Source organism: Lathamus discolor, chromosome 17 (genome assembly GCF_037157495.1).
Source record: "Lathamus discolor isolate bLatDis1 chromosome 17, bLatDis1.hap1, whole genome shotgun sequence".
Classification (NCBI taxonomy): Eukaryota; Metazoa; Chordata; class Aves; order Psittaciformes; family Psittacidae; genus Lathamus; species Lathamus discolor.
The window spans coordinates 2795488-2823374 of record NC_088900.1 but is presented as its reverse complement, the minus strand read 5'-3'; the positions used below and the strand labels follow the sequence as shown (position 1 = coordinate 2823374).

The window sequence follows — 27887 nt, the reverse complement described above, 5'->3', positions numbered from 1 at the left end:
CTATGTGCCAGCTAAGAAGTACCCAGCTGAATTAAGTCTACGTGGCTAAATATTGATTTAAATTCCACGCTAAGGCAGAGGCTGTCCCACAGAGCTTTCAAGGCGTCTGAGAAGTTAGGAGGGAAGGTGTGTTAGGAGTTTCCATTGCTATTAACAGGAGGGAGAAAACAGGAAAAGGGTCAGAAGCATCAAGTCTGAGTTGCTTTCTGCCCCATTGTCTCTCTTCTGGAGCAGGATTGAATAGAGGAAGCCAGGGATGTTATTACTACATCAGCGCAGGCACAGTTACAGCCCTGGCTTGGGAGAAGCAGATCTCACCCTGAGCACCACTGGTCAGGAGGATGCATGTGAGGAGCAGCAGAGGAGACAGCAGTTACCAGGGGAAATAAGAGAACTGTAGCCCTGTCCACCTTTCCATTTGCACAACTGTTCATGCCCTTTTGGCCAGATGACACAGGAGCAGAGCAGTTCCTCCTTGCCCTGCAGCACATACCCTGTGTCTGCACCTCTCTCTGCATAGACACAAACAGGGAACTGATCTTATCCTTTGGGAACATCCAAGATGCAGCTGCCCTGTGCTGTAAGCATCCAGGAGGCAACAGGAGACAAATACGACCCAGGGCACGTGGCCAAGCAGAGCGAGATGTACCCAGGAGCGCTGCTGGAGATTGTTGAGCAAATTAACTCTATTAACGCAAATGATGAGAGTCTGAGCTGCAGTCCCTGTACCTTCTATCTGACACAATTCATCTGGTGGCTGCTTGTAATAGCATGACCTTAATGGACTCATCAAGGGAGCAAGGCTGCATCTCTGACTAAACATGGATTTGGGACCACACTGTGCCCTGGGCAGCCTGCTAAGATCAAGAGAGACACACTGTGGTGTAATGGGGTTCAGGATCTGGCCCCTTCCTCCTCCAGGAGAGGCAATTTAAAGTGTCATCACCTCCTTGAAGCTGTACAGCAGAGGAAATAAACTGCTAAAGGGATTTGATTGTTCATTACTCTGCTGAGTTGCAAGGAAATGAAGCAGAACTAAAATTAAGGGCTGGGAGGCAGAAGAAATGTCAGATAACGTTTCCTGTCTTCTCGGGGCCCATTTTCTCCCCCAAAACAGGTTTGGGCACTCTCCATATTGCTGTATTGAGCTGTGAAGCCCCCAGTTCTGGGAAGGCAGGGAGATCTGTGGAGGTGGACAAGCAGGATGAAGAGAAGGCAGAGATTTGGATAGATGGGTTAGAGACAAAGTCATGTCTGCTCCCTCTCTGCTAGAGCTGTTGAGTGGCATGAAGAGACAGGGACATCCGAGGATATGGAGCTAATGCAGACATTGTTTGGCTGAGTGGAAAGCACAGGGATGTGCACAAACAGAGCTCAGTTTCTAAGGGTGGCCACTGCTGCAAATGGCTGCTTGCTGCTGCACCCTCAACATCTGCCCTTTCTGTTGCACAGTGATGTCCTTGCTCAGCTCTGTCCTTTCACATAGAGAACAGGCCCTCCTTCCTAAGCTCCCAAACCATGTGTCCAGGTGCTGCTTAACACCTTTGCTCCAGGAGTGGAAGAGAAACCAGCTCAGTAAGAGGTGTCTGCAGGGGTCAGTCCTCCTCTCTGCTGGATCCCATGGGGTTAACACACTGCTCCTATTGCTGCTCTCCAAACCCCAGCCTCTTTAGTGGCCACTGGGAAGCATTGCAAGGGAAGGTCACCAGGGGTTAAAGCCACATTCCAGACATGCTTTTGCAGCCAGCAGCTACTTAACCAGATGCTACTTAACCAAGGATGACTCTGCTGCTTCTCCTGCAGGAGAGGAAAGGGGGAAAGCTGGTCATTACTGGAGAGAGCCGAGATGCCTCCACCCTTGGTGAATGGCAAAGCAATTGCCTTTGCTGGAATGTGTGTGAAATCTCTGCTAATATCAAGCAGATCCATGTGTCCACTTGCAGTTGGGCATGCTCTTCAAAGCAGGCACCCCAGGGAGGGCTGGATCCACACATCACACTGCCAAACTCTCCCAAAACCTCATCAGAGACGGGCAAAGTGGTTTGCAAAGTCTTTAAGTTGGGCTGGTAAAAATTACAGGGGGAAGCAAAGTGGGCAGGGATCTTAAAAGGATGCTGCGATTAGTATCCTGGCAGTGGGATACCCATGCCCGGAATGCACTTGGGACCCAGAGAACACCCATAACTTCAAGAGAGCAGGATTAGATGGGGGATATATCAGGTCACTCATAGAGGGCTTGGCAGTTGTGAGGGATTCCCATTTGTGGGAGGGAGAGAAAGGACAACACAGAGAGAAGTCAGGAGCATTTGCTTGTTGAACTACCCCTGGGGACACTGAAGAACCAGAAGCACCTTCTCTTGTTAGCAAGATCGGTCCTCAGCTCTTTTTGTAGCTGGAGGAGTCTCTGGGAGGCAGGGATGGGGAGGGCTGCTCTTGCCAAGTGAAGCCCAGACACTCCTCCTGCTCAGAAACCCCTGCCAACCAGCCTTGCTAACCAAATCACTCCTCTTGCCCATCTTTCTAACTCCCCTTCTTTCTCTCTCGGCGTATGTCAGCAGATGAACAACACTTGGTAACAGAGCTGGTTCTGGATGAATACCGAGATGTTGTGTTCCCCTTCTCCACTCCATTTCAGGCCAGGACAAAAGGAAAGGGCATGAAGATTCAGGACCCAGCTCTGATGGGTGATGGAAATGCTGATGCTGGGAGGGGGTAGGATGGAACTTTATCCTCACGCTAATGCTCTACTGCCATTGGCTCAGCGTCTTTCCCTTCTTAATCCCTTTTATCCCCTGGATGCTTAGCTGTCCGTGTCAGGGATTCACTGAGCATACACAGCAAAGGGACCTGCCCCCAGAGAAACCTACCCCACCTCTCCTCCCTCATACTTCAGATCCCTTTAAAACCTCCAGTGACTCGCAAGCCCTGCTGTTCATCTAACCCTTCGGCCCATCAACTCTACCAGCTCACATCTCCGCTCCCCTGAGAACGGCGTTTCATTAACCCTTTACAAACACAGAGCATCGCGAGGCTCTGAAGCGGCTCATGCCTGCGGATGTGTGTGCTGTTGGAGCGTGTCTCAAATTAGCCAATCCTGCTCTTGTCTTTTAAACCAAACTGGGGATGTATTTGTTCTGCCAAGCTTTTCAACTCAGTTTAATTTAGCTCTGTGAACTTGCCGTGTCTCAGGCTCCCTGGAATGTGTCAGGTGGGGTGTATTATAAATATGCATCATCTGATCTCAGCGCCTTGCTCAAAGGTTTAGCAGCAGAAAGAGTCCAGCAAGTGCTAACTCCTTCCACTGGAGCAGGGTGACAATCCAGGTCACAGACAGGCTTACTTTGAGCTGGCGTTGTACCAGGACAGGCTGCTTTATATCTGCAAGCTGTGTATGCCTGTGAACAGGGATGCAGTTGAGTACCAAGGTAACATTAACTCCAGCACGGCTGGCAGTTAGAAGAGCTTCAAAGCTGCCAGCATAAAGAAAAGAATCACGATTCCTTCCTATTGATTTGCAACTTGTCTGTGAGCGAGGCAGCACATTGCGAAGTGCCTTGGCCAGCTAGCCTTGAAATAGATGGGGATTTGTTTTGTGTGGGGAGGTGATAAACAGAAAGGGAACCCTGCTTTGCAATTGGTTACAGATGCAGGCAGATCTTTGAGCAAATGGCTTATCAGAAGAGGTGTATGTTGTCATGCTGGTTTTCTACGAAGCATTGAGGGATCAGGTTGAAGTCAGGAGGAGGCAAAGACAGGAGAAGAGTGTGCAGCTCTATTTGAGCAAAGTGGTGCTCAAATAAACCACAGAGCTCAAAGAGTGGCAGTGAACTGAGCCCAGAGACTGACTCAGCTTCCAGATTTACCTGGGAGATGCAGGTTAGTGCATCAGCAATTAGATGGGGTTTAGGCTCTCCCCGGGGCAGCTGAATACATGGCAGACAGGATAGAAAGAAGACATTAAAGGTGTGAAACCCAAACTGCAGGAAGCACAGAACTGTCTGGCCAATCCCAGCTTTACATAATGTCGATCCCATACAGGCACAGGCCCTCGGTGGGGATGTAATATATCCCGCTCGCATGCTTTGATCCCAGCAACAGCCAAGCTGCTTCATGATGCAAATGTCCCAGCCATACAAGTAGCTGTAAGGAAAGACACCTTACTTTCAAAAGAGTGACAGACACTCTTCTGTCTCTCCTTTCCTTTTAGAAAGTCCTTCACATCACCCTCCACCAAGAGCAACTGAGTCATTTCCTCTGCTCTGGAATACCCTCCTCTGGAAGCTTTCCAGTTTATCCGTCTTTGCCTCACTTCAAGTTCCCTTTGGGAACATCTCTCTTGCTCTCCTGCAAGCTGCTTCTCCAAAGCCTTCATTGTTCCTCTATTATTATTTACTACTGCGCTCTGCAGCTGCACTGTTTCACCCCGTGGGCATAGCACGTGTGGACAGCTCTGTCCGTTTGTCTCTGTGCTTTGAATTGCCACCATGGCTGCATGCAGTAAATCTGAGCCACGGCTCTGTCCATACAGACAGAGCCCTGGGGCTGTTTGGGCAAGGGTTTTTCCACAGCCGGTGCTATGAAGCCATGCATCAGTTGAGCGCTGTGATTGCGGCCGATGCATCTCTCCAGGGCGGACATTCTTGTCTAGTGGACATTCTTCACTTGTTTGGGAAACGGGAACAACAGACAGCATTGAACTTCTGGGTGTGATTTAACTGAGCATGGGGACTGGTGAATTGCAGTATCGGCACCTCACACCATGCTTTAGTTGACCTAGTTGGTAGAAAGGTCTTCATCTGTTACCAGTTACTTTTGGAAACCCGGCCACACACACACACAGCATTGGGTGAGTGGGCAGGATGCTTTATGGATAGATAATCCCTTTTCTTCTTTTCCTGTGTCTTCTATCTCCAGAATAGCCATGGGAGAACAAGTAATGAAGGAAACTGAGCTGAAAGAGACTGGGGGTGGAGTGTCCTTCTTTTCTCCTTAATTGTAACACTGTGAATTAATTCAGTTTCCAGCAGGAGCGAGAAGTTCCCAGCAGCCCTTAGGCATCCAGATAAGGCTGAGCTCTTCATTCAACCCCTTTGGGTTCTCTGGTACCAAGCTCACTGCCAACTGCTTCACACTAACTTTTTGGAGGGTTTAAATTATCCGAGCGTGACACGGAGCGAGGGGTTTTGCATTCTTAATTGCCAAAGCCTTTTCCCACTCTGGTCCGGAGGCCCCTGAGTTGCCCTGCCAATTTATTCTGATCCTGATCCGCAAGCCTTGCAAACACCTTCCCAGGGCTGCACGAAAGCCTTGTCAATGTAACTGAATCCTCATCTCCCCGTTCTTATCTCCTCCTGAGGCTTTCCTCGTGTCCTCCTGCTTCATTTACAGCATCCTTTCTTGCAGCCCCCCTGCCCTCCAGACAAGCCCTGTTGGTGCCTCTGACTTTACCTGTTAAGGAGGCAGTGCCCAGAGGAAGGAAGGGCATAGGCTGGCTTGCAGGTGAGTCCTCCAAACTATGGTAGCCACAACTCTTCCCCAGGAAGGGGAGGTTGAGGAAATAGCCAGGGATGCTGATGGAAGGTTTAAAACAGGAAAGAAAAACAAAGCAAAAAGGGGGGAGAGAGGGAAGAGCCAGCAGAAAGGAAGGTCTCTCTCTACCTTTTCCATTTCTTTTCACCTCCTCTGCACTTTCATGATCTCTCATTCATCTCCCTTGTCTCTTGGTGTTTCCGCTCATTGACAGCAATGATCCCATTGCCTTTCACAGCTTCCTAGCTGGATTCCTGCAAAGATGTCACCACCACTTCTGCAGGAGGGCTCAGCTTGTCCTCAGGAAAGAGACCTGCACGTGTAGGGCAGGGCTTGTTACTGTAGGACTGTGTCATTGCTTGGTATTTGCCATTCTGTGGAAGCAACACAGCCCCATCTTAGGCAGCCGTAATGGGTACCTGCACCAGAATGTTCATACCTTAGCTTGGAAAGAAGGAAGTACTCTGTCAGACCCCGCAAAGCATTCACAGTGCTCTTTTGTCCTTTCCCTCTCGTCATGCCCTTACTTTCTTTGCCCAGTGCCCGGTATTTCTCTTCTGCAAACTGATGGCTGCATTTTCCCCTCTTTAGATTTTCCTAGCCCTTTTCCACTGGTGCACAGCCCTGTTCAAGTTCCTGGAGGTTCATTTTAGCTTTATTTATTTCCCTTTCCCTCTTCCTCCTTCCATCCCTTTCCCCCACACACATATACACACTGCTGATTTACAGCTGTAGCAGGAGGCTGATGTTCTCTGCTCACTACCTGCCTTCCAGAGAGCCATTAGGGGCCAATTCATCATGGAAATGCCCCAGCCAAAGTGACTGGAAGATTCTTTACAGTCGCTGTCCCTGCCGCTATCTCGAATGCTGTCCTGGGGTTTGGATTGCAACACGTCAGCCTGAGCATGGCTGTAAGTGAGCTGTCTCAAGGCAGAAATATTATTTACAAGATAATGTGGCTTATGGAGAAAGGAAGAGAAAGCAAAGTGACTGCCACTGCTGAGGATGGTGGGGAGCGGAGCCTCACATGCTGATGACTACAGCATCACTTGAAGACACACAGCTCTAAGCTCTTAGTTAACAAACAGGGAAAGGTGGGGTGTGGGATGCTGACTGAGGGAGGCAAGAGAAAACCAGGTTTGCATGGAAAGGGATGAGGGATCTGTGTCAAGATGCTTCCCAGGGAAAACGCCTCATTGGTAGCAATGTCTCAGCATGGTGCTGGGAGTTCGAGTGTTGCAGTGAACATGCCAGTTCTCTGCTGTGCAATTTGTCAGTATTGACCAGAGAGGGGGTTTCCTTGGGAAAGGTTTGTACATCTCAGCTCATTTCTGGGTGACAGGAGTGAATCTGAAAGGTGAAGAGGTGAGATCCGGGAATAGGCTCTCAGCAGCACAGTGCTGCAGTTGTGCCTGGTGTATGTGATTTCAGGGAGCCCAGCCTTCGAGCTAAGCAAGCGATGAATCCATGGATGTGAGGTGGGAGTACATGGCAGATTTTCACCCTGAAATGTCCTAAGTTGTTCTGTGTGATTTGGGAACGTGTGCGGATGTTTTATAACCATGCACACATGTAAAGTGCGTGCAATTTTGAGACCTTGGGTTTAGTGGAGGTACAGGCTACCACTATGATACCCAAAGCCAACTGTTGCAGAATGAGGTCCGTATAGTCCAGTGTCTAGTCTCTAACAGCAGCCAGGGCATTAAGTAGGAGAATTAGATGTGACAGACAAGTTCTACGAAACACCTCGCTCCCTCATCCCTGTCTCGCTCCCCTCCCCTGAATTCCTTTTCCTTCTCCTCCTCCTCCATCTTCCTCCATTCCAATTATCTCCTTCTTTCATCACTGCCGGAGCTGTAAGTACAAAGTACCAATTAGCTAGTTTTCAAGTTTAATTAGGTTGGAAGGTAGAGCAAATTAAATCCTTTTATCGTATGTTTCAAAGCGCTTTCCCGTCAGGCCCATGGGATAGATTTCCTTTGAATGAGGTCCATGTTAGCCACTGAGGAGCTGGCCCAAGTCACCGAGCTCTCTGGCCATGAGGCAAAGAGGAAATGAAATGCAAGATGTGATACATCTTCCCCTCGCCCCTCAATCCTCCATGCAGGACTTCTTTTTGGTATGGTTTGGGGGTGTACATAGCTCTATACTCCACATCGATAAACTGAGCTTTGGTCCTCAGGTCTTCTAAGGTCTACATGAATAGCAAAGCTCTCCTTCATTTCAGCAGTGCCAGGACCTCACTGAAGACACTGTGATAAGGCCCTGCAGAAGGCTTTTGAGATAGATAACACTTCCATATGAGTCCCACTGCGCCACATGGGGGTCATCTTGGAAGCACCTTTAGTCCCTGAGCCCTTCTTTCTTTGGGGACAGAACAAAAGCAGAACAACAGGCCCGGGAATAACCACCTAGTTCAAGGGGGAATTGCAGAACGGAATAAGGAAGTGGTTAGCCCTTGGAAACCCATGGGCTGCAATGGCAGCTACAGAGTTCTGTTCCTTTTGAGCTCTGATAACTACATTTCGGCATGACCTTTGCTCTTAGCACCTTACCCTTGTGTTGTCTGATACCCTAACCCTCTTTCCCTTTGCTTCCCTGTGTGTTGCAGATAAGCCACTACCTCAGGGTGCGCCAGGAGGCATTATTGGGATCGTGGGAGGTGTCATCGCAGCAGTCCTCATCATCGGTGTGGCTGTCACCGTAATTATTGTCTACAGGAGGCAACAGAAGAACCGCACTGAAACAGACAACGACCTGTAAGTAGCCCCATGCTTGAAGTACAGCTGGCGGTACAGGATGGATGGGGCTACAGGCAGAGAGCACCACGGGCCCTTCACTACCTGCACATAGAAAAGCTGGTCAGCAAACTGGCTTTCCTGCCATTTCTCCCTGTCTGCCATCCCCTGGCTCACTCCTTTGACTCAGAGAGGGGTCTCTGATAGAGCCTGAGCACTTGGGTATCCCAAGGAATCCAGTCACAGGCACTCCACATTCCAGTTTTGTTCCTGCCATGCCAGACTGAAGACCTGAACTCTGGCAACACGAGGGCAGGGCAAGGGGATGCCCCAGGGGCTCCTCTTTGACGGGTACTTGCTTTGCTCTGCCCTAGGCTGTGCAGCACGGATCCCAGGCAGGGAATTCGATGCTGTGGAGTTCAGGCAATGCAGCATGAACAGAGCCCTCTTCAGAACTGTTTATCCTGGCCGCTTCCTGAAAAGCTCTATCTTGTAACTGCCTTTTCACAAGAGCACCCCCTCCCTTCCTCCCCACTTCATAGGGGAGGCACGGAAAGCCCAAAGGCCAGAAGTTGCTTTTATCTTCCACAACACCCATCCTCATTGTTGATACATCTTGGCCGCATTTTGTGCTCCATTTAATCCCATTTGAGAGAGGGCATTGGAGGATAAGGCGCGCAGGGGGGGAGAGAACAGGGAAAGCAAGAGGAGGAACAGAAAGGCACACAAACAAAACCATAGCACCACAAGGTGAAATTGCATCAACAGCATCAGCCCTACACTAGAGATGCATTCAGACAATCCACTTCCCACAATGGCCCTCCACACAGGCACAGTGAAGAGCCACTTTAGCGGAGAATAGAAACACAATGGTGCCCTAGTCTGCAGAGGTGCTGCCTCTATTGCGGAGTCTGCTCCAAAGCCTCTAAAAGGTACCAGCATTTCTTTCCTTTAAAGCCATCATGTCAATGCTTTGCAGAGCCTTGGGGACCCATTTTACCTTCCCACTCGCCCCTACACTCCGATCCCACGCTAGAACCCATTGGGTTGCCAAGGAAAGTCACCCATCTCTGTCAGAAGATCTGGGGAAGATTGTACAGAGAGAAGAGAGGGGGGGGCCCAGCCAATTAGTGGATCGGTTTTAATAAGTTTTGTAAAAGGATTAGGCACATCTATGCATGTGAACAGAATGCGCAGAGACAGTCTCTAGGCTGGGATTACAATGGCTGCCAATCCTTATGCTCTGGGGCAAAAGCTGATCCCCTGGCTGGGGTCAGGGATAAATACGCCTGCGTGGCATAGCACGTCTACAGGGAAGACTCAAAGTCCTACTGGGAAGCCTGTGGCAGGGGTTGCCATAGCAGACAAGCTCCTGAACTGGGGGTGACATGACCCTGTTGATTTGCAGTGACCGCTGTCAGACACTTCCTGGTACCCTACAGCTATACATTGAATAAGCCACCTCCCATGGGATGGTTTGGAGCCATCCCAAAAGAGTGCTGGGAGACAGGTATCCCAGCTGCAGCTCAGGATCTGCAATGCGACATGGAGATCTGCTTGGAGTTAGGAACGGAATGCTGATTTCTATTAGCACTTCTAATTGGGGTGAGAAGGAGGGCACGGAGGGGTTACAGAGAATAATGTATATGGTTATATCGGCAGTTTGGTGCCAAACACAACCCAGTCTTTGGTGCATGCAGGATGCGGCTTGTCACGGACACCAAAGCAAGCAGAGCCCTTTCCTCTCTAACCACTTCTTTATCCACAGAATTGACTTGCCTCCATCCCGCAAACCTGCCCCTCCACCAAAGAGGAAACAGGAGATGAAAAGCCACCTGACTGCAGAAGACATCCAGGTATGGCTCCCTAGCCCAGCTCCTTCCTCTGGCAAGGAAAACCGACTTCAAGCAGTGTCCACAGTGGGAACACTGGGTTTGCAAGAGTAAAATCGTCCACGGCCTAAGTTTGAGGGTCAGAAAGTGAGGACTTCTCTGCCCAGAACTCCCAAATATTGGCACTATTTGAAAGCTGTAATTGGGATCCTGCTGACTTACGTGGGGATTGAGTTTTAAAGGAGGTGGTGTTCCAATGGGAGGACTTTTGAGCATTCCCACCCGTTCTGAATGTCATGAGTGGTAGTGAGGGGTATGAGAATGAAAGAAAGAGAATGGGAGGCAAATCATATGGTTGGAGGAAGGGAGAAGGCAAGATGCGCTGCTTACCATGGTGATACCCGGTGGTGGTGCAGATGTGGCCCTGAGCTGTGACAGAAGAACACTGCTTGCTCTTCTCATCCCTCTTCTCTCTTGTCTGTTGTAGGTTGTTCATTTAGACAACATGAAACACGAGGAGGAAATCCAGAAACTCCCTCTGCAGACTCCATACTATGACATGGCAGCCACCGAGCCCTCTCCCTACACTGACAAACTGGTAAGGAGACCAGGGTGCTAATAGTGCTGCCTGGCCCCATCCTCACTGCCTTTCACCCTAAACAGCAAAAGAGCCCCACCATCCACGGGTGTGAACAAACAGCCTTCCCAATATAGGAGATCCTCTCCTGGAGCAAGGCAACCTCCACACTCTGACCTGAGCCCACCTCTCAAATACCACTGATGCTAATTCAGCACTTGCCCCCTTTGCTGTTGGTTTCTATAGGTCCTAGAGCTGTGCCTTATAGGTCATTCCTCTATAAAAAACCCTGTAATTATCCATGAGGCTGAGCATGCCCGTGTTTGACTCTCAATTGACAGCCAGCTCTTTAAACCCCCTTTATCTGTGTGGATTTGCTCAGCCCCAGATAGGGAGATGCTAATGTGAGGCAGCAGCAGCAGAGGGATACTAGCAGCCATGCAGGAAAGGCTGGTTTTCAATGACCGATGCTGAAGGAGGAAATAGTAGATTCAAAGGGCAAAGTCAAGGGAAGCACAAAACAGGCAGAGTGAGAGTCCTCCCCTGATGAGAAAACAGAAAACCTTCCTCCTCCCAGACCTTGGACAATATCCTTTCCCTCCCTCACCCCATGGCATGGGGCTGCTCTCCCCATCCTCCACAGGAGACAGGGGATCCCCCATGTTGATGCTGCAGGTCTCTCTCAGATTCTTCCTCCAGGAGGGCTGGTTCACAGTGCTCCACACCACGAGTGGTGCTTCTGGGGCTCAGCAATGTGAATCCATTTGCCTGAGAATATCAAGTATAAATATCAGCCCGCAGCGGAGTAATATTTTATGAACCTAACTAATGATAAACCCTCCCTCCAGCTCATCCTGGTGTGACCCTTTAATGCGTATTCCTGTGCAGGTAATAGAAGGACAGGGCCCAGTGACCTTTAGCTAGAAGAAGTCTGCAGCAAGGCAGATCCTGAGGGTGTTGGAAATAAAAAGGCACAGCTCTGTACTGAGCTGTGTTGATGTGATCCTATTTACTTCACTCTAGCTGAACCTGACTGATGTCCCTAAAGAAAAGCTTCCCTTTGGAGTCCTCCCTCAGTCCCAGGGCTTGTTCTCTAGCTCTTTCTAATCCTTGCTGAGTGGTAGCTGAGCTTTAAATGAGGCACAGGATGCTAGGCTGAGATGGACGGCTTTGTGGGGAGCATCCGAGAGCCAAAATTCAGGCAAGCGGGAGGATGGAGGAGCTCATTTCAGGAAATAACGAGCAGTCAGTTAATTAAGTGGCAGAGTTAGTGATGTGAGATGGGGCCTGATGGGTAGCTGCTCCGTAACCATGGGAACCGAGTTTGCTGCTCTCAATTCTGGTCTGAGAAGATGCATTTCTCTGTCCCATGCTTGGCACTCGCTGCTCCTTACCCGTGGCTTTAGCCAAGAGGTGATGGACTGTGGAGCCCTCATTTCACTTGGCCCATGAAGGAGCTCCCTGTGCAGTGGGGATGTGGCGTCTGGGTGACTCAGCCACCGCTCTGCCCGCTCTTGGCACAAGACTAGCACAGCTGTGCATTGGTCCTGTCCCCTGGTCAGCTTGGCTGGCAGTCCCTCCGAGTGGCATGAGGCTCCCCCAACACGTCCACACACCGCGCTTTGGCTTCTTGCCGCAGGAACAAGATGAGGCTCGCTCCCATTTCTTGCTAAATCACTGCATCCTTTGGGCAGACAGCAGGCTGTTCAGGTTCGTGACTGGCAAGGGGAAGGAGGGTGTGGGTTTGCTGCCAAAGAGTGCTGGTTTTGCTGGATTCTGCCCAGGTAACACAGGCAGTACGCACTGCCACAGCTAGCACCAGGTGTGCATCACGTTGCCCATGTGCAAGGAGCCAGCGCTTGCCCTCCTCTCTGCAGGACCACTCACAGGCATCACCCCTAAAGCATCACAGAGGTTTCTTGTTCATGTCAAACGCATTCTCTTCCCTGCAGAGGGGATGCTGAGGAGCGTCTGGCTGGGATAGCACTTGCATGGAAACCTCCAGGGATAGTGGTGGTTACCAAAACCAATACCAGCATGCCTGGCTCAGTCCCAGTAATCACACTCCACCAGCGTGCTAAGGGACTGACCAATGCAAGCTAGACCTGCACAGTCCTTTTTGCCTGAGAGCTGGGTCAGGTGGAGGATGAGGAGGGAAGCACATTTCCTTCAGCTTCACTGGTTCCCTGCCAACCTCACTTTGATACAGCCCCTCTCCCACTGTGTTCAGATGCAGATGCAGGCAGCTGCTCTGCTATATATATGCAGTTCTGGGATCCTTTAGAGGGGAAGGCACAAAAGAAAGGCAGGCTATTCTTGTTCTGCATGTACTTCATCTGGAGATTTGGCTTGGGAGGGTAGTGAAGAAGATGAGAGTTGAAGGGAACGGCTTCTGCAGGAAAATGGGGCGGGTGCATTCAGCTTTCAATGAATTGTGCAAAACCTCGTAATTTGGGATAAACCAGATTCATCACAAGGCGGTATGAAAGCCACTGCCTGGGGTTGACTGTTTCACAGCGCTAGAATGGGAGTCAGAAAGTGATTAGAGGTGGCAAAGAGCGAGGGAAGGGGAAACGGGAGAGGTGCCAGGCGATACGAAGGCAAGTGGAGGAGGAATGCGCAAAGAGGGTGTGCAGGTACGTGTGGATGTGTGCAGATGCGTGCTGGCAGGGGACCAGGTGAAGGCGACAGGCTGGGGCATGTCGGCAGGGACAAGATACCTACACAAAGGAGCAGGGATGGGCCCCGTGTCAGAGGCTGTGAGTGAATATGTGCGTTTGTGTGTTGCAAACTGTGGGAAACATAGCATGAGGCCAACAGCACAGAAACACGCAAGGATAGTATAGGATAGCATAAGGGGATGGGGTTGCTTGCAGCATTTGTCTCTGAGCTCTTGTAGGGTAAAAGCTGTGATTTATGTGAGAATATCTAAGCAGGAGTGGATGGGATGGAAAGGCAAGTGCGTGTTTCAGGTAACAGCTACAAAGACTGTGCATGCCAGAGCGCTGGTACCCATGCGTGTCAGTGCACAGAGTAACACGTGTGTGTGTGTTCAAGTGTGCTGTGTGCACATGGCAGAGCCTGTGCGTCGTGTAGATCCTGTGGGTATGCGTGTGAGAGGGAGCATGAGCAAGAGAGGTGGAAGCACGCGTGCGTGTAGGAGCAGAAGTACGATTGGTGCCCATGTCAGCAATACCCATTTGCACAGGTAGAAAGGAAAGTTCCATTGCTATAGACAGCAAAATAATTCCTTTCAGTTTACAGGGCAATTACCAGGGTGTCGATGCCGATGATTTACACAGAGCACTTGCATGTGGCAGTGCTAGGCCTTGTATACAAGTCACATTATTGATATTGTAATCATTTTTGCTCCAAACAAGCAGCACAGAGCAGGAGCAAGCCTATGAGTGGCAGAAAGCAGGGGATGTCCATGGAGAAAACACCTCCAGGGAGAAAGAAGCACTATTTGGGAGAGAAGTGAGGCAAACAGAGTACAAATGTAGGAGGTAAAGACTTAGTCTGCCTTTCTCTGGGACTAGAAGAGGTACTGAGATACAAAGGTCAGGGGGAAAGTTCTACAGGGCATAGGTTTAGGTTTAAGAATGGAGCTGGCATCACTTGCTTTTTCAAACATCCATAGACACGAAGCAGAAAGGCCATAGGGTGCACAGCTTTCACACCAGCATCTTGTCCCTGCTGTCTGGTCACCTCCCCAGTGACAGGACATAAGGGGGACCTCAAGCCTCGTGGTCCTCCAGCATGCAGCCTTGCTGAGCACCACAGGGGAACTGGATACTGGAAATGCCACTGCGGCAGCGTTCCCCTTTCCCCTCATCCCTGTGGCTGAGGGGCACCGTCAGCGAACCAAACCCTGTCACAGAAGAGCACAGCAGAATCACTGACTGAATAACCCCTCCCAGCAACAGGCACTGAAACAGCTCATTATAGGGGCTATAAACTCCTGAGAATGGCTCTGCCACAGCTGGTATGTGGCTGAGGATGCTTCCAAACGAAGAGAAGAGAACCATTTTCAAATTAAACACCTTTTGCTTAATTGCCAAGTGATGCAGCCGTTTTGGAGAATGGAGAGAGAAACTGGGAAGCGATTTCCTTTGGAAGAGATAACTCTTCTCAGAGAAGCTTAGCAGACACTTGGCTAAGGCTGGAAGAAGAAACCAGGCCCAAAAGCGAGTATTAACTCCATAGGGCAAGTAGCCAGAGTATCCCCTCCCACCTTCAATACCGACACCAGGGCTCCTCCTGGTGACTAATTTTCCCCATTAAGCAGTGAAGTTTCCAGGGCATTCTGCCTTCCAGGGTTCTCCAACCATTATTTGTAAGGCATGAAAGATGTCTGATCTTTCCTGCTCAAATTGGATAATATTCCATTCATGCAGTTCTTGCTGATAAGCCCGCTTAGTAAAGGGATACCCACAAATATTTTCATGGAAAGAAGGATGCTTTTAGCATCTATTAGACATTATTACAATGACAATGTCATGCTGCATAGCAGTGTCATTTCCCTATGGTAATGCATCCACTGCAAACCCACCCATGTCTTTGACACCACTGCCTCTAGGAATCTCCTTCTTGACACCCAAAGTTCACGATTTCCACTCATGTCCCCAACACTGCATTTGCATCCAGTGTGCTGCAACAAACCCCAAATTCCTGGGTCAAAACAGACAGCTCAGATATCGGATAGGGTTTGAATTCACTGAACCACCCCAGCTAAGGAAAATGCTGATCCTGGAAAGGTTCATGGGAGGACAAGAGCAGCGAGATGCTGCTTGGGGCAGATGCTACCAAGCTGGGCTGTGTCACTCAGCTCAGTGGTGGAGGGAGCAGTGCCACTGGGACCTTTTGATTTGGGATTTTACCTGACTGACTGTTCATCGCCTCCCCACCTCCCTCTTTTTAACTGGTTTTCTTTCTTCCTCCCCCCTCTCACCCTTTTCTTCTTTCCCCCTCCACCCTCCACACACCCTCTCCTGTCTCCTTCACTCACTCCCCACCTTCTGCATGGTTCCTGTGTTCTCACTCCTGTGCCTCCCTACTTCAACCCCACCTCCTCCCTCTTGTATCCCCACCACGTTGCTGCTCTCTTCTCTCCAGAACACTGGCAACAAGGACTGTGATGTCCACTATGCAGAGCTGGACACTTCCGCTCTGGCCTCGTCACCCAGTCCTCGGACCTCCATCCATGCTGGCGGAGACCTAGTCGAGTATGCAACTATCCAGCCCAACTTACGCTAGCGCATGTCACTCTAGGCCCTTTCCCCTCAGATTCTGGCCTCAAGGTACATGATCACACTCTGCCTTCCTCACTGCCCCCCTTTGAAGTCAGTGCCTCCCGCCTGCATCTCCTTCCCTTCTGTGGAGTGGCTCATATGCATCAAGTCCGTCCTCATTCTCCTCCCTCCACCTCCTGCACGCTGCCCACGATGCCCGGTCCCTTTGCTACCCTTGTTTCTGGGGGCACTGACAGCAATGCCTTTGCCTTGTCTTGCTTCCCGTGCATGCTCTGCAGTGTTTTCCTTTGCTTTATAAGGTGAGGCAAGGGGAAAGGGTTAATGGCTTTGTTTCAGAACAGGGGTCTGCTGCCTCTGCAGTCAGTGTGGCTGGAGACACAGGGAGCAATGAGGTGGGTTTGAAGGGTACAGCTCTTGGGGTGGGATTTGGTCTCAGGGATTTCTATGAGGCTCAACAGCATGAAGCAGAGCAGCAATACCAGGATGTGCAGAAGCCTAACATCCCCACGAGGTTTTAAGAGGGCCTTTCCAAGCTAGTCGAATACAAGAGGAGAGAAAGGAAAGGGGCCTTACTGAAAGGAAAAGCAAAACAAGGAGCTTTGTGTGAATGGAAGCAACTATAGATAAGATGGAGCATATGTGCATGTGTGAAAGAACAAGGTGGGAGAGGATGTGAGAGGATATGGGAACACATAAAGGTTCCTGCATCTAAAAGAGTCAGTGAATAAGAGACAGACAGAGAGGAACCACGGATGTTAAAATAAAAGAGCTTGTATTGTGCGGGGTTGGTGCAGACAGCGCATTTCAATGTCTGAAAGAGAGGGAGAAAGACTGTTTTCTTTGGAGCTCTCCTTCTCAGAACTGGATCCCAGACCTCACTGTTCCCTTTTCTTCTGCTTTTCTGACCACTTGAAGTGTCATCAAGCTCAGGTCTTGCAGCAGGGGCTGATTAGGACTCAGCTTGCATTTAAACCTTCAAGTGGTTGCTCTGGACTATCCCTAGCTACCAGTGACCCTTTGAAAGGGAATAGTGTTTGCAATGTCTTCAGCACTTTTTATTACCTTCTCCTATAATCATACCCTTTTCTCTGTTATTAAAGCCAGCAGGTCTCTATCTGAAAGGGAGGCAACTTTCCTCTCCCACCCACTGGGAGATATTTGCTGGGCGATACCAAGAGCTGTTGGCCAAAGAAATTCCATTAGCAGCCCCCTCCTCGGCTACAACTCTCCCTTGCTCCTGGGTATTCCCAGAGTTTGGCTACTGCAGCCCCTTCCCCTTTATTTTACTGCCTTTTAAATGGGAGGAAGGGGCTGTAGATTTAATGGGGCTACAGCCACACAGGGCTACTCAGTGAAGAGATGGGGAGACAATGAAGAAAGCAAAGGGAGAGATAAGGTGCTTTGCAGCTCATCGAATCCCTCCCATGTCACCCAGGGCAGATCATAAAAGGCACAGAGTGGCCCAGGGATGGAGAAATGTGGTTTGGAAAAGGTAAAGGGCAAGGGAATTGTATCCTTGAGAAGGAAGGGAATAGCTCTGTGCAGGAGAACGGTGTCCCACAGGACACATGTTGCTTAGTGCCTCCTTGCAGGCTAGGACCATCCATGCTAAGAGGTGGGTGAAAGTGGAGCACAAAGACCAGGGTAGATGATGTGCAGTGGGTTAGCTCAGTCTGCCTTTATCCCTGTGGTCCCTGGTGTTCCTGTGTCGGAAGCAGCCCTGTAGTTCCCTTGCTGTAGCAAAAGCCTTCCTAGGTAAGTGTCTGCAGCAAGCCTGGCCCGGACCAGAACGGTAACCTCTCTCTCTTGCGGTGTCTCACCCACCCCTGCTCCCAGAATGAGGATCAAGGTCTTCGTAGACGTAACGAGCGAGAGCGGACAGTAAGTGCTGGCTTGGTTTGGTTTTTCTTTCTCCATCTGGTTGTGGGATCTGTTTGTCACTGGAGACAGGTGCTGACAGCTCCCAGGCAGCAGCACCACCAACCTCTTGCATACAGGGAAAGGATGGAAAAGCCAGCCCAGAGCAAGATGCGGTTGGAAGCACCACCAGTTTCTTGGCCTGCGCTGGAGGACCACTCCTCCTGTAACAAGACAAGCGCTCCCTAATCCATCTTGGGAGGTCCTGCCTCGTCCTCCCTGGGGTGGGGGATTTTATTGCCAGCGAAAGCACAGTAATCCTCTAAATCCAAACTGGGAAATCCTCCCACTTTCTCTGAAGTAAAAATAAAGCCAGTCATATGGTGCTTTGAAGGTGTAATCTCACCGCCACAAAACCTCCCTCCTCAGACACGCCATAGAGCAAGGAGATGTTTTTATGCCTTTTCAATGATGCCTTAACCACCTAATGTAGCAGGCCTGACTCAATTCCCAGTGAACACACCTCCTTCCTAGCAACACCCAGGTCAGGAGCCCCCTTTTCCAGTTTCCAGGAGAAATAAAGCAAAGAACTCAGGGGCTCCTTGCTAGTTTCCCATTTGTACATGAGGATGACAGCCCTGCTCTGACTCCAAAAGGGCAGACAGAAGGACTCAGGAGGGAAACAGCAAGGAGGGAAGCGCTTAAGATCATTGTTGGTCTAAGATCCCCTAGGAATGCACAACGGGTACGTACTGTAGACAGCAAGAGAATGTTCAAAGCATGCTGTAAGAAGGAATGCAGCTTTAAGAGCAAGTTTTCTGTGTAAGTAACACTTGCATGTGTCTGCGGGTGCATTGCTCATCGTAGGTCCTTGCCCTATATAAGGCATTTCAGCCTTCCTCACACCTTTTCTTTTTCTCTAACCCAGGGGTGAGCCCCACTGTCCCACTCGCTCTCTGTTTTGTCCTCACAAAAAGGAGAATACTCCTAAAAGCAAGCTCAGAGACACTGGTTCCTGCTCAGCCCCAGTGCATTGATGTTCATTCTTTACTCAGACATCGATTATTCAAGGAGCACCACACTTAACTGCTGCTTAGTTTTGGTTCCCATTACATTTTCTATCTTCCAACATCTGCATCCTTTCCACGGACTGGTCCACACTACGACAACTGTCTTCAGTTGCTGTCACTCAACAGGACTGCTTCTTTCTGTCCATCCCAGAATTCAAAACCAGCTCGTGGAGAGGGTCAGGATAATGGCAGCCCAAAGTCCGAACAGCTTTGAACTGCAGGGATTTTTCCCAGTCAGGGAACAAGCTGATACATGAGATCAGTGCATGAATGTGCACTGTGTTTGCCTTGGTTTTGGCCAAGCAGAGAAAGAACAGCCTACTTCTGTTTGTGAGCCATGCTGCAAGACTAAAGACAAGCTTAAACTGCATGAGAGGTTATTAACTGGCTCTTGAGCTTTTGAGCAGTAACAGAAACCCAGTTCCCTGTAGCGGTATCTTTCCAACTCTCACATGTTACCAGAGTCTTCAGGTTTTCCTGTAACTATAGCAGAGGAATCCTCAGGACCCCAAGAAGGAGGTTTTCACTTTTAGACCAGCAAGAACTCGTTATTTTGGGATGATTAAAGGTACAGGATATGGTCAGATCACAGGGAAAGCTGTCTGCAGCACACCTAGTTTCACCAAAGAGATAGAGAAGAAAAGGTGTATAGGGGATGGAGAAGGGTTGAGAGTAAATCATGGCAGAAATGAAAGCTAATTCAATCAAATAAAGACTGTTTAAAGCTAATCTACCAGGCTGTCTGAAACGGATAGATTACTGACATCCCCTTTAATCAAACTCTTGAAAATAAAACTGAGAGGGGAGGATATAACCCAGATAATGAAGAATTGTATGGAATCATGCTGGAAACAAAGACAAGTGGGAGAAGTCAGGTGGGGGAAGGTGGCAGAATCGTGTGCCAGTTCAATTTAATTAGTTCATTATCCCTAATTTAATTTCAAACTTTTGGTGAAGATAAATTAGATATGGGGAAAAGTCACAGTGGGAATGGGGAGGGAAGTCAAAGGGCACCAGCTGCTAAATATGTTAAAAAACATCAGGCTGATCTCGCTCTCTTCGCTTTTACCACTTAGAAATGAGATCAGGGAGCAAACGGAGCAATGTGGCTCCTGGCTTCACATGCTGCAGGAAGGTGAAAAGAGACAGGGAAGTCTCTTTCTTTGACCCTGTGCTGGTGTTCTCCAGCTGCCCTGCTCTGGCCACACTCCAACCCATGCAGAGTGAAGAAAGAAAAGAACTTGCTCATATGCTCGCCTGGCCAAACCGAAGTCCTGACAAAACATCACTTATTTGCTCTAGTCCTACTTCATAGATGCTCATTTCATGCCCACATTAACTGATAGATAAGCAGAAAGAAATATGCTTTACTAACACAGCATATTGCCAATAGGCAGCCCACAAACAGCATCTCATGACCTCTTCTGCTTCTTTCAGTGTTAGATGCTAATACCCAACTCAATTTACACAAGTTAACTTATGTTAACTCATCTTTCCTGTTAGACCTTTCTGTCTATGAGACATTTTGCGTGCACATACTAGTATGAAGTCCTATGCTTTCCGTTTGCGTGCTCAAAAATCATATAAAACCACCCTACCATTTAATTGATAAAAGATTGTAGCTTTCCTAAAAGACCCTTCTTGCCTGCTACATCTAAGTTTCAATCATTAAGACAACTTCCCTTCCAGGTTAGTTTTATCCAGGTAGTTGAGCAATCAGTTAATAACTTACCTCTATAATAACGCAGGAGGAGAGCACCGCTAATAATTTTTCCCCCTTGCAGGCATGGAAAGAATCTCTGCTGTGTTTGAGACTCCTCAAGAGTAGATTAAGCATAGAGAAACCATTTACCAACTCTCTGGTAGCCAACACTCTCCCCAACCTGTTAACCTCTCTTTATCCCCTTTTATCAGCTGGCTCAATCAGGAGAATAGCAAACAGCTGTTCTTTGTTCTCTGCTTCCCTTATGGTACGAATGCCTGGTAATGCTATAGCATTTGAATGAAGATAACTGTCTCCAGGCTTGAAGTATGTGTTGCCACAGCCTGCCTGGTTTTCTAGCCACGGGGTTGTATGTGTACAGAGTGAATCTGACTCTGTAGAGGCCTAAACTTCCTCTGTAAGTATAGCTGCCACTTGGAAGGGTGCCTTAAAGCAGCAGGAAGTGATTGTAGGGGTTCAGGTGGAGTTAGTGAAGCTTCTTCATGTCCCCTGGCTTGGGTTCCTCCAGTTTAACAGCTATAATGATGCACAGCACTTCTCCACGTGTTCACTTGGCATTTAAAAGCCAGAAGTGGATGGAACCCTCATGAGGTAGCTGTGGGAATGGCTCACCTAAATTTCACATACCCATGCAGCAGTTCTAAATAGAAAGGGCTTTTTGTCCTTCATTACGTGGCCAGGTCAAGATCACTGACCTTTAACAGCTTAAGTGATGGGATATAGAGTTTTGCCAAGGAAAGGGAAATGAACATCAGTCTGGCCTTGGCATTGCTGCGGTTTTCCTGGTGCTTAGACAAACTTTCCACCCTTTAGCAGCCGTCATTGCTCTTAGTGAGGCTGTTCCTGACATTGCGCTAACCGTGCAGCCCTCCGACTCGCTTGTAGCCTCTTCGAGCAGTCTGGACCATCAATAAATTATTGTCGACACTTCATTTTCCATCAGATTTTTTAAGCACCCTGGTGAAATATTTATCCAGGAGCTGGCAGCGGACGAGCAGAGTAGATTGTTCTGTTCCTTCAGGCGTTTTCTCCTGAGGGTCACATCCTCGTCCTTTCCACTAAAGTGACTGTTTCTAGTATTTTGAAAGAGAACAAGGAAGGACTCAAGGGCAAGTTACTTGCTTCAACCAGCCCCCGTTCAAACCACAGGCATAAAAAGGTGATTGCTAACGCATTTGCTCTCTCTTAGAGAACAGATTAGCCCTTGGGGAGAGCAACTGAATGTGGGTTGATTTTAAAGACCAAAAGCGCTGTCCTCGCTAGATGTCCCTCCTGCTTGGGTCATCTTGTAGGGCTCCAAACGGGAGTGAAGGGTCTGGGAGCAGGGAGGAATCCTTCCCATCTGCTGCCACCCTCTGGGGAGCCGGAGTCCTGGTCTACGGGGAAGCTCCGCGCTCCTCCGAGCTTACACAAGCGTGTAGCAGGGGGTCTCCGTCTCCTGATGCTGCTGTTTGCACGGACAAAAAGGGTCTCTGCAACACTTGCACTTGAACAAGCAGTCTTTCTTCAGTATTGCCTCTGCAAAATTACCTCAGTGGAAATCAAAGCATTTTGGACTCTCAGAGGGGTTCATTGCGTTTGGCACTTTGACGCAGATTTTGCAAAGCATCCATAAGAATGCGTTCCATCAGAGCAAAGATCGTGGGACCACAGAGCAGTCTCATTCTTGAGAGCGCTTTGCATTCTCTGTAGTTGATTTGACTTACAAAACTGGCCCCAAGGCTTTTAGTGGGATCGCTCACACAGGTAAAGCTTAGCACATGCACTCCTATCTACTAGGTAAACATCACACGCTATAACCCATTTTGCATCCAAAGTCCCTGGTCAGATACATGTGCCCTTTAAATAAAAGAACATGAGCCCGAATCAGATTAATGATGCATACAAGCACTGCTTTTTCAAAGTTCAGCTGTGGAAGACTTAGGAAGCTTGAAAAGAAAGTGTCCTTGCTTGGCCAAGTGCTTATTTTGTACAGAGGCATTTGTACATTTACAGACAAGGGGCAAACGGTGCAAAATCTATCCATATTCATCAGCAGGATGGATATTTCGGGAAGTGAGATGTTGATTTTGGAATGTGAGGATTTATCTCCTGGGTTTCTCTTTTTCTGAAGCAGTAAGCAGAACTGTTTAACTTTCCATCCTTCTTGTTCTACGTGTCTCAGCAAGGAACTGAAGAGTTGTGTGGTTTATGGCCGTTGATGCCAGAGTTCTCACCCATTGACTTTTGTCTCTACTTCCAGAACTTTGGAAAGTGTCACTCAGAGGTATCGAATGCGAGTGATTACCTGACCCGCTGCTACTCACATGAAGATCGGTATCTGGAGAAGATCCCTCACGTTTACACCCCTATGTCAGATCTTCCGCAAGATCTTTATCCTCATCATCCTGACATCTCCTTCTGCTGCCCACCTCCTGGTTCCCGGGCTCCTTACATCTGTCCTAAGGAACAGTATGTTTAAAGCATCAGCACTGCAAAATGAAGAAGCTAATGTTTCTCACTTCTCCTAGGCCAGTCGCTCAACAACCAAGGCCTTTTAGATCCCTCTCTTGCCATTGCTTGTTTTATTTATGGCATTTGAAATTGGGGTGCGATTGTAATTGATATGGTTAGGTTAAGTATCTGCCTGGCTTGCTTATGCTCAAGGGAGCACTCTGCCATCGCCCACATCTCATTCGGTACTTGCATCTTTCTTTTCTCATCCTGGCCCTCCTGTATCAAGCTAGCTCTGTGCGTGCATGTGTATGTGGGTGACAGCTGCCCTGTGTCGGATGGGATGTGCCCAACCTGATTAAATGTCCGTAGGTTCCCTTGTGCCAGTCTCTGCACTGTTTGCACCAGAGTAGCTGGGTGTGGATTCTTCACAGCCCTTGTTTCAGCTCGTGTGAAGTTTTACAGCACAGCCAGTGCTAAATCTGAGGCTGTAGCAGGGCTTTTTCCCCTCCTTTGCAGAAATTTGTTTCCCCCTTGGCAGTGGGGATAGGAAATCCCTGTTGCGAAGAGCTAAACAGCCAAGATTGCTGAACCAAATAGTAAGATGCTTATAATGAAAGATGCTCAAAACCAACCTAAGAATAGAGAAAAGGTCTTGGTTTAGGGGTTTCGTTTCTCTCCCTTTTCCCTCCTGCTCCCACTCCCAATATCTTGGATTGGCTCTTTTAAATCCAGATGGCATGGGGATATATTTTGAAGCCAACACATTTGGAGACAGCATCCTTTAAATAACTGTCTTATAACCCAAAACCCAAAGGGAAAAAAAAAAATATAGGAAGGAAAACATTCTCTCTAATTTTCCTTTTCAAAGCCTAATGTGACCCCCCACTAGCATTTCCCCCTCTCTTCCTTGCATCTGTTGATTGGAATTTCAGAATGAACTCAGGCAGAATATAAAGAATAAATCACAATTTCAGGTAATCCTCTTGCTCTTAATGAAGGATAAAAGCCAAGAGCAGAATCTGGCCTTTTAACTTTTTTCTAAAGCATCTTGGTCTTGGGACTACAAATCTTTTGATACTGGAATGTGTGTGAGTGTGTAAATGCAAACGTGTATATTCCTGTGACCACAAAGTGTTTTAAAGAATGGAACTCATCTCCACATCACATTTGTGTTCACTTGTATTAGAGTAAAAATAAATATAGATACACACTTAAATGTGTATAAAAGCAAAGAAGAGGAGAAAAAGGCATTAACATCCTGTCTGAGAGCTTGGCTTCAAGGGTAACTTTTGTCTGTCTCACCCAGGTATGGCATAAAAGAGATGATGGCTGGGACAGTTCTGGACAAGGGATATGCCTTCTTGGTGAATGGGCATTTACTTTCCTTTGTCTCAGGTTGGGTATTTGGCAGTCTGCAGACATTGCACACTTAATATCACTCTGGAAACCATGAAGATGTTTGAGCGAAGCGCGTGTGGGAGGGAGAGATGGGGACCACACCATTATCCTGTTGCCCACACACCGATAACGTGTCAGTGCTACCTGCACAAATAAGAAGTGAAACTACCAAGATGAAACCCTCCCCATAAGAGGAGGTATGAATACTGCATTGGATGCTTCCAACCCAGCTCCTGCTGTGCCGCACGGACTGAGGCACCATTTTATTTCTGTATAGCTAAATCTGAACAGCTATAGTTGTTCTATGCACTTTCTGTGTTCCCATCATCTAAAGCAGCCTCAAGACTCACCCCGCTTGACCCTCTTCCTCCACAGAGAAGCACATCTGTGTTCACACTACCTCAGGGATTCCCTGCAGGCTAATAAATAGATCTGTATATAAGAGGGATGCTCATACTTCAGTTAGGCAATACAGCACTGCATGAGGATGACGCCACGTGCATGGATCCCTGCATGGCATGCAGCACACCCTTGGAGAACCAACCCTCCCTCTTCCCCTGCTTCCCTGGTGCACGTTGCCACTTTGTGCTTTGTGGAGACAGCATGGAAGCTGGTCACAAGGACGAGGTTGTTGTCTCTGAGGTGGGAAATGGCTACACCATGTGGGCAGGTAGTTTCCTGCTGGGACGTGGTTCTACACTGGGTTGAGAGGCTGTAGTATCAGCTGGCTGACCTGGCTCTGCCTACCTGGATGAGGTGTGGATGAAAGGGCACTGATGTGCTTCTTGGCCATGCTGATAGGGCCAGTACCTCTGACAGGCATAGCAGCTTCCATACGTGCTAGTGCATGGAGCACTCTCATTCCCGGAGGATCAGGGCACTGTACAGACATAGCCTTAGAGCATTAAACACAACTTTTCCAATACCATCCTTTTGGTCTTGACTGATGAAACCCTTTTCAGAGTAATTTGGATTCACATTTCCTCTGCCAGTCTCTAGGGAATTCAGCCAGCCATTTCCTTACAGCAATGGACTCGAGTGCTACGTGTCTTGATTCAGATAATGTATTTCTCTCTCTTGTTTTCCTCTCACCATACTGAAGGTGCTTTGTGTTTACCGCAGAGCTGGAAATTGGGTGTGCTCTGAACTGAACTGAAGCCACAACCAACACACTCACCTTGGCAGGGGAAACATGGAGTCTGACAAACATGTCTTGGGTCACTCCATTTGGAAAGGTGATGAGGTGCTGGAGAATCCAGGGCTCTCTGACATCCTAGAATCAACCCAGCGCCACTGACCATGGAGAAAAAGCAGGGAAAAGTCCATGAGACACTTCCCTATTTGCTTGCCTGCAATAGCAGGATGCTGCCTGCACAGTGGCAATTAAAGTAGATTTGATTGGGAGCCTTCACCTGGTGCACTTTCAGACTGATCTAAGAATGTAAATGAGAAGTGAAATACGGTCAGATCTTCAAATACATAAGGGACCATTTTCCAGAGGAGGCAGGGAACACGATGCAGGTGGTTTTCTGTGCTGCCTGTGGCTGGAGAGATGATGCTTTGATAAGGAAGGAGAAGGCAGAGATATGGACTGCAGCATTACAGAGAGCCCAGTTGCCTTGTGCAGCTTTGAATCACAGCCACAAAGGGTTTTACTGTGCTTTCCAGCAAAGGAAAAGGATTTCAACCCTCCTTAGAAAGGGAAAAAGCAAGAAAAGCATAAATTCAAGCAGTAGTTTGACTTGTGTCAGCACCTACGTTAAATTTAGGAATGCCTCGGTTCTCTTTGCCTCTCTTCTTCAGACTGCATTGGTCTCCAAGAAAACAGCAAAAGAGTCTCCAGACACCACCAAATTCCTTTGTACCCTAGAAAAAGGGGGGAAAACCCCCTCAGAAAGCCCCTGCTGAAGGAGACAGTGTGGTGCAAGTCCTTTGTTTCAGTTTTATAAAGCTGCATTTAGAAATGGTTCAGGGTCAGGGCTCTTATTCTTCCCTATTTTCCATACGGTTGCACTGCGTTTGCCTAATGGCTGTTTCCAGACTTTGCTGCACTCGTTGCCATGGGCTTAACACTACCTACCCATGTCTGTGGTGACCTTGCAGGCACAGAAATCCTGCCACAGCAATGCTAATGAGAGGAGCTCTCCTCCTGCCATGGTGCAAATAAGATCCCTTCTCCGGGAACAGAGCCATCCAGTAGCATTGTTGGGCGTAGATTGCCGAACAAGTCGAACAGGAAACTGGTCCAGTGTGATCATGCACCCAGTGGGCTCGCAGTATATGGGAGAGGTTGGTGTTCTATCCCCACGTCTGACTGGTGTGAGACGTGAAGCCGTTCTTGCTGTTACTGGGGTGAAATGTCATCATTCCTGCTTCGTATGTTGGCGGCGCTGACACCCGAGCTCTTGCAGATGGAAAAGACTGATCACAGAACTCAAATAAAGATGAGCTGAAGAGTTACAGCTTCTCTCATAGCTGTGAAGCTGGTGTGAGGCGCTTGATCTCTTCCTTTCTCCCAGTGCTGACTTCCTCCTGAGTTGTTCACTACATCCATCATCCCTTGCACATTCACACCCCAGAACGTACACATGTGCACACACACTTCTTCCTGGCTGAGTTCTGCAAAGGCTGTCCTCAGGACTCGATTCAGCCACCTTTCATGTTGCATCCTTCACTGCCTGCAGCACTGGCAGGGACCTGGGACTTCAAGGTAAGCAGAGGAGCAGCGTTCAGGTGACCTGCAAGGCAATGCCTGATGCACATCACTGCTAGAGCTCTGCCCTCGGAGCAATGCAAACACAATTACGCTGCCCGAGTGCTCTAGGGGAGATGCCCCTTTCACTTAGTTCACTTCCTACTCCTGTGGGAAGCCTCCTCCCTGTAGTGCAAGTGGGTGGAATAGATTCAGAGTCACAACCAGTTCTCTGGGCCAGCAGCTATTTAGGGAAGGAGCAGGTAAAGTCATGCCTGGGGCCCCTTCCTCTCTAGCCCACTTCTCATGTAAGTGCCCTGATTTCCTTCTGCAGGCAAGCACTCCATATGCATTCCATATGTTTCCATATGCAGGTAGACACTGAACACTGTTTTATGACAGCACATGCATTGCAGCTGCCTTTGCTGGAAGGGAGTGCTCAGGAGCCTCTGTTGAACCCTGATGTGCTGCGTGGGAGCTGTCAGAGAGGGATGAGGAGCCCTCCTCTACCTCATCCATAACACACGGGGAACAAGTCTATTCCATCTCTGCCCCTGCTTCATTACATGCTCCACTAGCATCCGTGAATCATGGTGCAGTGAGCAGCAAGTGCTGGTGTCCTGGATGCTTCCTTACCAGCAGCACATGGCAATCATCTGCTGGGAAGTGCCCCCTGGTTAATCTGGGATTAGCAGTAGCTGGATTCGCATGAGAAACAGGCAACAGAATAAAACCCCGTCTTTAAAGGGGGTCCTCTGGTTAAAAACAAGCTGTCTGGCAAGA

General features: G+C 48.8%; 1 protein-coding gene across 2 annotated transcripts in view; it reads left to right on the top strand.

Moving 5' to 3' along the window:
* The window catches only part of NECTIN1 (nectin cell adhesion molecule 1), a 91997-nt gene extending 67773 nt beyond the window's left edge, over positions 1-24224 (top strand). Inside the window, exons 6-9 of one of the 2 annotated variants that reach the window (XM_065696918.1) lie at positions 8141-8288; positions 10036-10123; positions 10587-10697; positions 22821-24224. In XM_065696918.1, coding sequence (XP_065552990.1) covers positions 8141-8288; positions 10036-10123; positions 10587-10697; positions 22821-23039 — 566 coding nt within the window. In that variant the 3' untranslated portion in view covers positions 23040-24224. Of the gene's footprint in view, positions 1-8140; positions 8289-10035; positions 10124-10586; positions 10698-15791; positions 15969-22820 lie in introns of those variants that run through there. The other variant, XM_065696920.1, reaches the window with a different exon arrangement.
* The last annotated feature ends 3663 nt before the right edge of the window (positions 24225-27887 follow it).